Source organism: Nerophis ophidion, linkage group LG29 (genome assembly GCF_033978795.1).
Source record: "Nerophis ophidion isolate RoL-2023_Sa linkage group LG29, RoL_Noph_v1.0, whole genome shotgun sequence".
NCBI lineage: Eukaryota > Metazoa > Chordata > Actinopteri > Syngnathiformes > Syngnathidae > Nerophis > Nerophis ophidion.
In genome coordinates this window covers 28,655,970-28,671,355 of record NC_084639.1, presented here as the reverse complement: position 1 = coordinate 28,671,355, position 15,386 = coordinate 28,655,970, and the positions used below count along the sequence as shown (strand labels likewise).

The 15,386-nt window shown below is 33.1% G+C and overlaps 2 protein-coding genes across 6 annotated transcripts in view; both read right to left on the bottom strand.

Moving 5' to 3' along the window:
- The window catches only part of bbs7 (Bardet-Biedl syndrome 7), a 20,211-nt gene extending 15,158 nt beyond the window's left edge, over nt 1-5,053 (bottom strand). For 2 of the 4 annotated variants that reach the window (XM_061892185.1, XM_061892187.1), the window contains exons 1-7: nt 4,882-5,053; nt 3,825-3,896; nt 3,687-3,752; nt 2,744-2,806; nt 2,504-2,679; nt 2,254-2,446; nt 2,126-2,198 (exon numbers count right to left, since the gene is read on the bottom strand). In XM_061892185.1, the coding sequence (XP_061748169.1) occupies nt 2,126-2,198; nt 2,254-2,446; nt 2,504-2,679; nt 2,744-2,806; nt 3,687-3,752; nt 3,825-3,860 (607 nt within the window). In that variant the 5' untranslated portion in view covers nt 3,861-3,896; nt 4,882-5,053. Of the gene's footprint in view, nt 1-2,125; nt 2,199-2,253; nt 2,447-2,503; nt 2,680-2,743; nt 2,807-3,686; nt 3,753-3,824; nt 3,900-4,881 lie in introns of all 4 variants that reach the window. The other 2 variants (XM_061892188.1, XM_061892186.1) reach the window with 2 other exon arrangements.
- Nucleotides 5,054-5,182: 129 nt separating this feature from the next.
- Nucleotides 5,183-15,386, bottom strand: part of tmem33 (transmembrane protein 33) — a 29,612-nt gene continuing 19,408 nt past the window's right edge. For both annotated transcript variants that reach the window (XM_061892190.1, XM_061892191.1), the window contains exons 6-9: nt 6,881-6,948; nt 6,576-6,709; nt 5,819-5,902; nt 5,183-5,713 (exon numbers count right to left, since the gene is read on the bottom strand). In XM_061892190.1, coding sequence (XP_061748174.1) covers nt 5,584-5,713; nt 5,819-5,902; nt 6,576-6,709; nt 6,881-6,948 — 416 coding nt within the window. In that variant the 3' untranslated portion in view covers nt 5,183-5,583. The remainder of the gene's footprint in view (nt 5,714-5,818; nt 5,903-6,575; nt 6,710-6,880; nt 6,949-15,386) is intronic.

The following is a 15,386-nucleotide window of genomic DNA, read 5'->3' as shown; positions in this document are numbered from 1 at the left end:
CTTTCATTACCACCACCTACATATTTATATCTCACATAGCAGACTTTCATTAATAACACCTACATATTTATATCTCACATAGCAGACTTTCATTAACACCACCTACATATTTATATCTCACATAGCACACTTTCATTAATAACATCTACATATTTATATCTCACATAGCACACTTTCATTAATAACATCTACATATTTATATCTCACATAGCACACTTTCATTAATAACATCTACATATTTATATCTCACATAGCAGACTTTCATTAATAACACCTACATATTTATATCTCACATAGCAGACTTTCATTATTAACACCTACATATTTATATCTCACATAGCAGACTTTCATTAATAACACTTACATATCTATATCTCACATAGCAGACTTTCATTAATAACACCTACATATTTATATCTCACATAGCACACTTTCATTAATAACACCTGCATATTCATATCTTACATAGCACAAGTTCATTAATACCACCTTAACATTTGACAACCAAACAATTATACACCTATTTAATAATACCACCTTAACATTTGACAACTACATATTATTTCGGTGTCTCCCTACAGTATGTCTTGCATTATAATATTACAGTTGGTACAAAATGTGGCTGCTAAACTTTTGACAAAAACAAGAACGTTTGATCATTTCACACCTATGTACTGCATGTACAGTATGTACTGCATGTACAGTATGTACTGCATGTACAGTATGTACTGCATGTACAGTATGTAACACATGTACAGTAAGTAATGCATGTAAAGTATGTACCACATGTACAGTATGTACAACATGCACTGCATGTACAGTATGTACTGCATGCAATGCATGTACAGTATACTGTATATAATGCATGCACTGCATGTAGAGTATACTGTATATAATGCATGCACTGCATGTACAGTGTGTACTGCATTTACAGTATACTGTATAAAATGCATTTACAGTAAATTGTATATAATGCATGTACAGTATATTGCATGTAATGCATGCACTGCATGTACAGTATACTGTATATTATGCATGCACAGTATGTACTGCATGTACAGTATGTACTGCATGTACAGTATATTGTATATAATGAATGCACTGCATGTACAGTATACTGTATATAATGCATATACAGTATATTGTATGTAATGCATGCACTGCATGTACAGTATAATGTATATAATGCATGTACAGTATGTACTGCATGTACAGTATAGTGTATATAATGCATGTACAGTATGTACTGCATGTCCAGTATAGTGTATATAATGCATGTACAGTATGTACTGCATGTCCAGTATAGTGTATATAATGCATGTACAATATGTACTGCATGTCCAGTATAGTGTATATAATGCATGTACAGTATGTACTGCATTTCCAGTATAGTGTATATAATGCATGTACAGTATGTACTGCATGTACAGTATAGTGTATATAATGCATGTACAGTATAGTGTATATAATGCATGTACTGCATGTACAGTATAGTGTATATAATGCATGTACAGTATAGTGTATATAATGCATGTACAGTATAGTGTATATAATGCATGTACTGCATGTACAGTATAGTGTATATAATGCATGTACAGTATAGTGTATATAATGCATGTACAGTATAGTGTATATAATGCATGTACAGTATAGTGTATATAATGCATGTACAGTATGTACTGCATTTCCAGTATAGTGTATATAATGCATGTACAGTATGTACTGCATGTCCAGTATAGTGTATATAATGCATGTACAGTATAGTGTATATAATGCATGTACTGCATGTACAGTATAGTGTATATAATGCATGTACAGTATAGTGTATATAATGCATGTACAGTATAGTGTATATAATGCATGTACTGCATGTACAGTATAGTGTATATAATGCATGTACAGTATAGTGTATATAATGCATGTACAGTATAGTGTATATAATGCATGTACAGTATAGTGTATATAATGCATGTACAGTATAGTGTATATAATGCATGTACAGTATGTACTGCATGTACAGTATAGTGTATATAATGCATGTACAGTATGGTGTATATAATGCATGTACAGTATGTACTGCATGAGGTTGCACAGCACAAAGCTGCCCACAGAGGGACCAACTTGCCTCCATCTTTGTGGTAGTGTTCCAGCACAGAAGGTTGTCCAGGGACTTCCACTTGGTAGGCCAGCTCAGAGCCCTGAGGAAGTCCCACAATGAGCTGTAATCAGGCAGCAAGAGTTATCTGTGTCTACCTGTAGGACCCGGAGGACCCGGTCTTGACATGCCAGAACAGGGACAGGGCCAGGGTGGCTGAGGGTGTGCGAGAGCAAACAGGTGATGTCGTTGATCTTGTCTCCTGACAGGAAGTAGTCCTGGTCCTTGCAGTGGCAGGAGTGGTTGTAGATGTAACTTGCACACACAAACAGGTCCTCACCTGACACGTACCTGCACAGGAGAACACACCTGACTTGCTGCTCACACTTGGTGGGACTGGTTTCCTACATTGCGTTGATGCTCTCCGTCAGGTTGACGTCACACGTGAAGAACTGTTTGCCTTTCTTGGTCAAGCCTCGCACTTGTGAACCACAGCACACATAGATCTTCTCCTGGGGACTGTCCACAGCTCCACCCAGGTCCAGTCGGGAGATTTTCTGTCCCGGAAGAGTTTTGAACACAGGCTACAACACAAGAAACACATGTCATGGTGGGCGCCACAAGTATTCATACCACTCATTCACTCACCACCGCCTCTCCCTTCTTCATCCCAAAACATGTCAGGATGCCATCATGGTCAGCTACAGCCACCTTTAACATATAATTATTATTATTATTATTATTAAAACATGTCAGGATGCCATCATGGTCAGCTACAGCCACCTTTAACATGTAATTAATATTTTTATTATTAAAACATGTCAGGATGCCATCATGGTCAGCTACAGCCACCTTTAACATATAATTATTATTATTATTATTATTAAAACATGTCAGGCTGCCATCATGGTCAGCTACAGCCACCTTTAACATATAATTATTATTATTATTATTATTAAAACATGTCAGGATGCCATCATGGTCAGCTACAGCCACCTTTAACATATAATTATTATTATTATTATTATTAAAACATGTTAGGCTGCCATCATGGTCAGCTACAGCCACCTTTAACATATAATTATTATTTTTATTATTAAAACATGTCAGGCTGCCATCATGGTCAGCTACAGCCACCTTTAACATATAATTATTATTATTATTATTATTAAAACATGTCAGGATGCCATCATGGTCAGCTACAGCCACCTTTAACATATAATTATTATTATTATTATTATTAAAACATGTCAGGATGCCATCATGGTCAGCTACAGCCACCTTTAACATATAATTATTATTTTTATTATTAAAACATGTCAGGCTGCCATCATGGTCAGCTACAGCCACCTTTAACATATAATTAATATTTTTATTATTATTAAAACATGTCAGGATGCCATCATGGTCAGCTACAGCCACCTTTAACATATAATTAATATTATTATTATTAAAACATGTCAGGATGCCACCATGATCAGCTACAGCCACCTTTAACAAAAAGTCATTAATTTGACACATATTCCGATACAAAAGCTATTATTCTAGCATAAAAGAGTTATTCTTTCGGATAGTCATTTATTGACGGTACCTTCTGAGTTGCCTTTTTGCCATGTGCTGGCAGCAGCCTCATAGTCTTCTGGGATGTTACACCAACCTGTGGATGTGGATGTGGGTGCAGTGGATGTAAATCACCTTCTTCAACAGAACAAAGGAGGATACTGAATACCTGGATGTAATCCACCCGATTGAGATTCAGTTCCATCTTTTTGGCCACACTTCAGACCTGCATGGAGGAGTGCTGCTGAAATATACTCTTGTGTCAACAAAGAAAACTGGAGCCATGCGTTGGTGGGTATTGCTGCTAACATCTACATCAGGGGTAATGAACCTAAGGCTCTCGAGCCAGATGTGACTCTTTTGATGACTGCATCTGTCTCTCAGATAAATCTTAGCTGACATTGCTTAACAGGATAAGTCATTAATAATTCCGCTGGTAATCACAGTGTTAAAAATAACGTTCAAATTTAGAACATTCTCATGCATTTTAATCCAACCATCCGTTTTCAATCGCACCTGCTCAAGAAGTCACATTAATGGTAAGATGTATTATATTTATTATCTTTAGAATAACAATGTTATTAAAAAGAATACAAGACTTATTGTATTCGAAAAATGTTGGTCTTACTTAAAAATGCACGCATTTAGTTGTATTCAGTGTTAACAAATATTATATGGCTCTCACGGAAACACATTTGAAAATATTTGGACTCATGGCTCTCAGCCAAAAAGGTTCCCGACCCCTGATCTACATTCATCATTGAAAAGACATGAAGATGCTGACATTAAAAGGAATAATTAAAGAGATGAAGATGCTAACATTACAATGAATCATTGAAGATGTTACCATTAAAATGATTGAAATGAAGATGTTAATAGTTAGGTCAGTGGTTGAAAAGAGATGTTAATAGTTAGGTCGGTGGTTGAAAAGAGATGTTAATAGTTAGGAAGAGACGTTAATAGTTAGGTCGGTGGTTGAAAAGAGATGTTAATAGTTAGGAAGAGACGTTAATAGTTAGGTCAGTGGTTGAAAAGAGATGATTATCCACTCAAACAGATTAGCTCCATATGCTGACGTTAGCTGCAATGCTAGTTAGCGCACACGACGTGTTGACTTTTAAACACAAATGTTGTTAAAACTTCAATGAATACAATACCAATGTAAACATATACACTCACTAGTTCAAAGTGCAAATAAAATAACGGTCAACTTAGAGACAACATACCGTAAGAACGATTGAACGCCTCGCACCAAATCCGTTGCCGTGGCAACGTCTCCCGTGCAGTATCCTGCAACACTATTGGATGAATTACATCACGGACATATAATCTCTTTCCTGATTGGATGGTTGACCTGCAAGCCAAAGGCCGCATTACAAGCAACAATGAATCTTCTGCTACACATCCATTTCCTACCGCTTGTCCCTCTTTCAACTTGTTACCAATAAAAACACCTTAGTATCTCTTTGAACTTGACATGAACACAATTGTAAGATTCAACATTTGGATAGGACAGGACTAAAGCTGTGTAATCACATTATTATTCTTTAATATTTCATTTCTTAGCATAAGAGGTTATTTTGGAATACAAATGCGGGTCGCCTGTATGCAAATAAGGACAATGTTCAAGCAAAACTACTACAATAAAAAAGGCTTAAGGGAAAAAGGTAAGAATGCACTGAAAAGTGATGCACTTCCTGCACCATGCATGACATAATGGATGCTTGGTTCTTCATCGAATACAGCAGTTTTCAACATCCTCACAGTCAAAAAGAAGTTAGTTGAAGAGCACATCATGACAATGTATAGAAGATGATCTTCCTGGAAGTAGGTGTGAATGTGAATAAATAAGGTCAGTCCAACACTTAGACCAAGTCAACATGACAGCTGCTGCTTAAGTGTCAACATTGTGCTCATCAAAAGGTGCTTCACACCCCAGTGGGGGCCATGCGGCTGACAAAGGCGATGCTGCTGAGGCACATCCTTCTGAAGATGGTGGGACACGCTGGTTTCATGATGAAGTGTTCCAGGAGGACCCTCAGCTCGGTGAACAGAGTGCTGCACACACACCACACAACTCTTGTACTGATGACAACTACAACACAACATCTCGGGTCTCTCCCTGTCAAAGTCTGGAGCCCTCTGACGATGCTGGCTTCTTACCGACAGTAGGGGTTTCTTCTGGACGTGTAGCGCAGACTGAGGAAGCGATAGTAAATGAAAGGCAGCAGCAAGCTTCCTTGGCCACTGGTGGGAGGACATGGAGAGAAAACAAGATGAAAAACACACCTTTACATACCTCAACCTGCTGACATCTTGGACACAAGCAGTGCCTTATGTAGGGTTAACTTGGATGCCTCATTTCAGTTACCTTTTCTCCAGGAAGTAGCCAGCAAAATGAGCTGCCTTCTTTAAAGAACCACTTTGACTTTTTTACTCACACTACAAGACTTTGCTTTATATCGTTATTCTGACCAGTCAGCAAGTAGACAATTACAGTGGGAGGAATATATTAACTACAGTCAGCATGTGGACAATTAAAAACTACATAAAACGACTACAATCAGGGAACTATGGAGAAGTACTGACGGTATGTGTGACAGAAAGCAGGGCAAGACTACATAAAAAGATTTGTCAGGGAAATATGGAGAAGTAGTGATGTATGTGTGACAGAAAGCAGGGCAAGACTATATGGAAAAGTAGTGATGTGTGACATAAAGCAGGTCAAAACAATGGGCAGATGCAAGTATAATGATGTTATTTTATAAGTAGGTTGGTTGTGAAACATAATGTGCTGGTAGGTCGAGGTACGACTGAATTTCCTAAATAAACGATGTAGAACTTGTGAGCAGACACAATCCTGATGTTGAATAATGCACAGATGAGCATAATAATGTCATGGGTAAAAGACACTAGCAACCTGAACAGCATGAAGACTGTGGCGGGCATCAAGAAGATCTCATTACAGGCGATGAACTTGAGGATGTTCTGCTGATTAGCAGACAGTTTGTCCAGAAGGTTCCTGATGAACATCAGGCTGCTGGGACCCATGGACTGTGGCATGCAGGGGACAAGAAGACACTTTATTCTAATTATCAGTTTCTATTAGATTTCAGGGATGTTTTTGGGGGTCTGAGCAGCAGCTTGATGGAGGAGATCATTAAAAGTCCATTTGGATGATGGAGTAGGTCGTTGGCTTTACGGCAATAAAAGTGTGGTACTTACATCCAGAACTTTTTTGGTGTAGGTGGTCGCATGAAGCAAAGAGAAGAGGAAGACAGGGAAGATGCTCACTGAAGACGGTGGATTAAGGAACAACGGCAACAAAATAGAGAGACCAGCAAACATTGAATGTGGTTCAAGCAAGTGAGCAAATCAAGTCATCAACATCAGACTTGATGCAGAGTCCTGTGATGGACTTGGGTTAATCTTCGATTGTAGCCAAAGCAGGAAAGAGTCCTGCGTCTCACTAGGCAATAGTGTCATGCTTTAGGTGTGAAGTGGACCCAGTCACGCAACTACATGCAACTATATTCTTGTACATGTTAAACAGTGTGTGTATACATGTCACATAGTATACTCTTATACATGTTAAACATTGTGTATACATGTCACATAGTATACTCTTATACATGTTAAACAGTGTGTGTATACATGATGTCACATAGTATACTCTTATACATGTTAAACAGTGTGTGTATACATGATGTCACATAGTATACTCTTATACATGTTAAACAGTGTGTGTATACATGTCACATAGTATACTCTTATACATGTTAAACATTGTGTATACATGATGTCACATAGTATACTCTTATACATGTTAAACATTGTGTGTATACATGATGTCACATAGTATACTCTTATACATGTTAAACAGTGTGTGTATACATGTCACATAGTATACTCTTATACATGTTAAACATTGTGTATACATGATGTCACATAGTATACTCTTATACATGTTAAACATTGTGTGTATACATGTCACATAGTATACTCTTATACATGTTAAACATTGTGTATACATGTCACATAGTATACTCTTATACATGTTAAACAGTGTGTGTATACATGATGTCACATAGTATACTCTTATACATGTTAAACATTGTGTGTATACATGTCACATAGTATACTCTTATACATGTTAAACAGTGTGTGTATACATGTCACATAGTATACTCTTATACATGTTAAACAGTGTGTGTATACATGATGTCACATAGTATACTCTTATACATGTTAAACATTGTGTGTATACATGTCACATAGTATACTCTTATACATGTTAAACAGTGTGTGTATACATGTCACATAGTATACTCTTATACATGTTAAACATTGTGTGTATACATGTCACATAGTATACTCTTATACATGTTAAACAGTGTGTGTATACATGTCACATAGTATACTCTTATACATGTTAAACAGTGTGTGTATACATGTCACATAGTATACTCTTATACATGTTAAACATTGTGTGTATACATGTCACATAGTATACTCTTATACATGTTAAACATTGTGTGTATACATGATGTCACATAGTATACTCTTATACATGTTAAACATTGTGTATACATGTCACATAGTATACTCTTATACATGTTAAACATTGTGTATACATGATGTCACATAGTATACTCTTATACATGTTAAACATTGTGTATACATGTCACATAGTATACTCTTATACATGTTAAACATTGTGTATACATGATGTCACATAGTATACTCTTATACATGTTAAACATTGTGTATACATGATGTCACATAGTATACTCTTATTCATGTTAAACAGTGTGTATACATGATGTCACATAGTATACTCTTATACATGTTAAACATTGTGTATACATGATGTCACATAGTATACTCTTATACATGTTAAACATTGTGTATACATGATGTCACATAGTATACTCTTATACATGTTAAACATTGTGTATACATGATGTCACATAGTATACTCTTATACATGTTAAACATTGTGTATACATGATGTCACATAGTATACTCTTATACATGTTAAACATTGTGTATACATGATGTCACATAGTATACTCTTATACATGTTAAACATTGTGTATACATGATGTCACATAGTATACTCTTATTCATGTTAAACAGTGTGTATACATGATGTCACATAGTATACTCTTATACATGTTAAACATTGTGTATACATGATGTCACATAGTATACTCTTATACATGTTAAACATTGTGTATACATGATGTCACATAGTATACTCTTATACATGTTAAACAGTGTGTGTATACATGTCACATAGTATACTCTTATACATGTTAAACATTGTGTGTATACATGATGTCACATAGTATACTCTTATACATGTTAAACATTGTGTGTATACATGATGTCACATAGTATACTCTTATACATGTTAAACAGTGTGTGTATACATGTCACATAGTATACTCTTATACATGTTAAACAGTGTGTGTATACATGTCACATAGTATACTCTTATACATGTTAAACAGTGTGTGTATACATGTCACATAGTATACTCTTATACATGTTAAACATTGTGTATACATGATGTCACATAGTATACTCTTATACATGTTAAACATTGTGTATACATGTCACGTAGTATACTCTTATACATGTTAAACAGTGTGTGTATACATGTCACATAGTATACTCTTATACATGTTAAACAGTGTGTGTATACATGTCACATAGTATACTCTTATACATGTTAAACATTGTGTGTATACATGATGTCACATAGTATACTCTTATACATGTTAAACAGTGTGTGTATACATGTCACATAGTATACTCTTATACATGTTAAACAGTGTGTGTATACATGTCACATAGTATACTCTTATACATGTTAAACATTGTGTATACATGATGTCACATAGTATACTCTTATACATGTTAAACATTGTGTATACATGTCACGTAGTATACTCTTATACATGTTAAACAGTGTGTGTATACATGTCACATAGTATACTCTTATACATGTTAAACAGTGTGTGTATACATGTCACATAGTATACTCTTATACATGTTAAACATTGTGTGTATACATGATGTCACATAGTATACTCTTATACATGTTAAACATTGTGTATACATGTCACATAGTATACTCTTATACATGTTAAACATTGTGTGTATACATGATGTCACATAGTATACTCTTATACATGTTAAACATTGTGTGTATACATGATGTCACATAGTATACTCTTATACATGTTAAACAGTGTGTATACATGTCACATAGTATACTCTTATACATGTTAAACATTGTGTGTATACATGTCACATAGTATACTCTTATACATGTTAAACATTGTGTATACATGATGTCACATAGTATACTCTTATACATGTTAAACATTGTGTATACATGATGTCACATAGTATACTCTTATACATGTTAAACATTGTGTATACATGATGTCACATAGTATACTCTTATACATGTTAAACATTGTGTATACATGATGTCACATAGTATACTCTTATACATGTTAAACAGTGTGTGTATACATGTCACATAGTATACTCTTATACATGTTAAACAGTGTGTGTATACATGTCACATAGTATACTCTTATACATGTTAAACAGTGTGTGTATACATGTCACATAGTATACTCTTATACATGTTAAACAGTGTGTGTATACATGTCACATAGTATACTCTTATACATGTTAAACATTGTGTATACATGTCACGTAGTATACTCTTATACATGTTAAACAGTGTGTGTATACATGTCACATAGTATACTCTTATACATGTTAAACAGTGTGTGTATACATGTCACATAGTATACTCTTATACATGTTAAACATTGTGTGTATACATGTCACATAGTATACTCTTATACATGTTAAACAGTGTGTATACATGATGTCACATAGTATACTCTTATACATGTTAAACATTGTGTATACATGATGTCACATAGTATACTCTTATACATGTTAAACAGTGTGTGTATACATGTCACATAGTATACTCTTATACATGTTAAACAGTGTGTGTATACATGTCACATAGTATACTCTTATACATGTTAAACAGTGTGTGTATACATGTCACATAGTATACTCTTATACATGTTAAACAGTGTGTGTATACATGTCACATAGTATACTCTTATACATGTTAAACATTGTGTATACATGATGTCACATAGAATACTCTTATACATGTTAAACATTGTGTATACATGTCACGTAGTATACTCTTATACATGTTAAACAGTGTGTGTATACATGTCACATAGTATACTCTTATACATGTTAAACAGTGTGTGTATACATGTCACATAGTATACTCTTATACATGTTAAACATTGTGTGTATACATGTCACATAGTATACTCTTATACATGTTAAACATTGTGTGTATACATGATGTCACATAGTATACTCTTATACATGTTAAACATTGTGTGTATACATGATGTCACATAGTATACTCTTATACATGTTAAACAGTGTGTGTATACATGTCACATAGTATACTCTTATACATGTTAAACAGTGTGTGTATACATGTCACATAGTATACTCTTATACATGTTAAACAGTGTGTGTATACATGTCACATAGTATACTCTTATACATGTTAAACATTGTGTATACATGATGTCACATAGTATACTCTTATACATGTTAAACATTGTGTGTATACATGATGTCACATAGTATACTCTTATACATGTTAAACAGTGTGTGTATACATGTCACATAGTATACTCTTATACATGTTAAACATTGTGTATACATGATGTCACATAGTATACTCTTATACATGTTAAACATTGTGTGTATACATGTCACATAGTATACTCTTATACATGTTAAACATTGTGTATACATGTCACATAGTATACTCTTATACATGTTAAACAGTGTGTGTATACATGATGTCACATAGTATACTCTTATACATGTTAAACAGTGTGTGTATACATGTCACATAGTATACTCTTATACATGTTAAACATTGTGTATACATGTCACATAGTATACTCTTATACATGTTAAACATTGTGTATACATGTCACATAGTATACTCTTATACATGTTAAACAGTGTGTATACATGATGTCACATAGTATACTCTTATACATGTTAAACATTGTGTATACATGATGTCACATAGTATACTCTTATACATGTTAAACATTGTGTATACATGATGTCACATAGTATACTCTTATACATGTTAAACAGTGTGTGTATACATGTCACATAGTATACTCTTATACATGTTAAACATTGTGTGTATACATGTCACATAGTATACTCTTATACATGTTAAACAGTGTGTGTATACATGTCACATAGTATACTCTTATACATGTTAAACAGTGTGTGTATACATGTCACATAGTATACTCTTATACATGTTAAACAGTGTGTGTATACATGTCACATAGTATACTCTTATACATGTTAAACATTGTGTGTATACATGTCACATAGTATACTCTTATTCATGTTAAACAGTGTGTGTATACATGTCACATAGTATACTCTTATACATGTTAAACATTGTGTGTATACATGTCACATAGTATACTCTTATACATGTTAAACATTGTGTGTATACATGATGTCACATAGTATACTCTTATACATGTTAAACATTGTGTATACATGTCACATAGTATACTCTTATACATGTTAAACATTGTGTATACATGATGTCACATAGTATACTCTTATACATGTTAAACATTGTGTATACATGTCACATAGTATACTCTTATACATGTTAAACATTGTGTATACATGATGTCACATAGTATACTCTTATACATGTTAAACATTGTGTATACATGATGTCACATAGTATACTCTTATTCATGTTAAACAGTGTGTATACATGATGTCACATAGTATACTCTTATACATGTTAAACATTGTGTATACATGATGTCACATAGTATACTCTTATACATGTTAAACATTGTGTATACATGATGTCACATAGTATACTCTTATACATGTTAAACATTGTGTATACATGATGTCACATAGTATACTCTTATACATGTTAAACATTGTGTATACATGATGTCACATAGTATACTCTTATACATGTTAAACATTGTGTATACATGATGTCACATAGTATACTCTTATACATGTTAAACATTGTGTATACATGATGTCACATAGTATACTCTTATTCATGTTAAACATTGTGTATACATGATGTCACATAGTATACTCTTATACATGTTAAACATTGTGTGTATACATGTCACATAGTATACTCTTATACATGTTAAACATTGTGTATACATGATGTCACATAGTATACTCTTATACATGTTAAACAGTGTGTGTATACATGTCACATAGTATACTCTTATACATGTTAAACAGTGTGTGTATACATGTCACATAGTATACTCTTATACATGTTAAACAGTGTGTGTATACATGTCACATAGTATACTCTTATACATGTTAAACATTGTGTGTATACATGATGTCACATAGTATACTCTTATACATGTTAAACATTGTGTGTATACATGTCACATAGTATACTCTTATACATGTTAAACATTGTGTATACATGATGTCACATAGTATACTCTTATACATGTTAAACATTGTGTGTATACATGTCACATAGTATACTCTTATACATGTTAAACATTGTGTATACATGTCACATAGTATACTCTTATACATGTTAAACAGTGTGTGTATACATGATGTCACATAGTATACTCTTATACATGTTAAACAGTGTGTGTATACATGTCACATAGTATACTCTTATACATGTTAAACATTGTGTATACATGTCACATAGTATACTCTTATACATGTTAAACATTGTGTATACATGTCACATAGTATACTCTTATACATGTTAAACAGTGTGTATACATGATGTCACATAGTATACTCTTATACATGTTAAACATTGTGTATACATGATGTCACATAGTATACTCTTATACATGTTAAACATTGTGTATACATGATGTCACATAGTATACTCTTATACATGTTAAACATTGTGTGTATACATGTCACATAGTATACTCTTATACATGTTAAACAGTGTGTGTATACATGTCACATAGTATACTCTTATACATGTTAAACATTGTGTGTATACATGTCACATAGTATACTCTTATACATGTTAAACATTGTGTGTATACATGATGTCACATAGTATACTCTTATACATGTTAAACATTGTGTATACATGTCACATAGTATACTCTTATACATGTTAAACATTGTGTGTATACATGTCACATAGTATACTCTTATACATGTTAAACAGTGTGTGTATACATGTCACATAGTATACTCTTATACATGTTAAACAGTGTGTGTATACATGATGTCACATAGTATACTCTTATACATGTTAAACAGTGTGTATACATGTCACATAGTATACTCTTATACATGTTAAACATTGTGTGTATACATGTCACATAGTATACTCTTATACATGTTAAATATTGTGTATACATGTCACATAGTATACTCTTATACATGTTAAACAGTGTGTGTATACATGATGTCACATAGTATACTCTTATACATGTTAAACAGTGTGTGTATACATGTCACATAGTATACTCTTATACATGTTAAACATTGTGTATACATGATGTCACATAGTATACTCTTATACATGTTAAACATTGTGTATACATGATGTCACATAGTATACTCTTATACATGTTAAACATTGTGTATACATGATGTCACATAGTATACTCTTATTCATGTTAAACAGTGTGTATACATGATGTCACATAGTATACTCTTATACATGTTAAACATTGTGTATACATGATGTCACATAGTATACTCTTATACATGTTAAACATTGTGTATACATGTCACATAGTATACTCTTATACATGTTAAACATTGTGTATACATGATGTCACATAGTATACTCTTATACATGTTAAACATTGTGTATACATGATGTCACATAGTATACTCTTATACATGTTAAACATTGTGTATACATGTCACATAGTATACTCTTATTCATGTTAAACAGTGTGTATACATGATGTCACATAGTATACTCTTATACATGTTAAACATTGTGTATACATGATGTCACATAGTATACTCTTATACATGTTAAACATTGTGTATACATGATGTCACATAGTATACTGTTATTCATGTTAAACAGTGTGTATACATGATGTCACATAGTATACTCTTATACATGTTAAACATTGTGTATACATGATGTCACATAGTATACTCTTATACATGTTAAACATTGTGTGTATACATGTCACATAGTATACTCTTATACATGTTAAACATTGTGTATACATGTCACATAGTATACTCTTATACATGTTAAACAGTGTGTGTATACATGATGTCACATAGTATACTCTTATACATGTTAAACAGTGTGTGTATACATGTCACATAGTATACTCTTATACATGTTAAACATTGTGTATACATGTCACATAGTATACTCTTATACATGTTAAACATTGTGTATACATGTCACATAGTATACTCTTATACATGTTAAACAGTGTGTATACATGATGTCACATAGTATACTCTTATACATGTTAAACATTGTGTATACATGATGTCACATAGTATACTCTTATACATGTTAAACATTGTGTATACATGATGTCACATAGTATACTCTTATACATGTTAAACAGTGTGT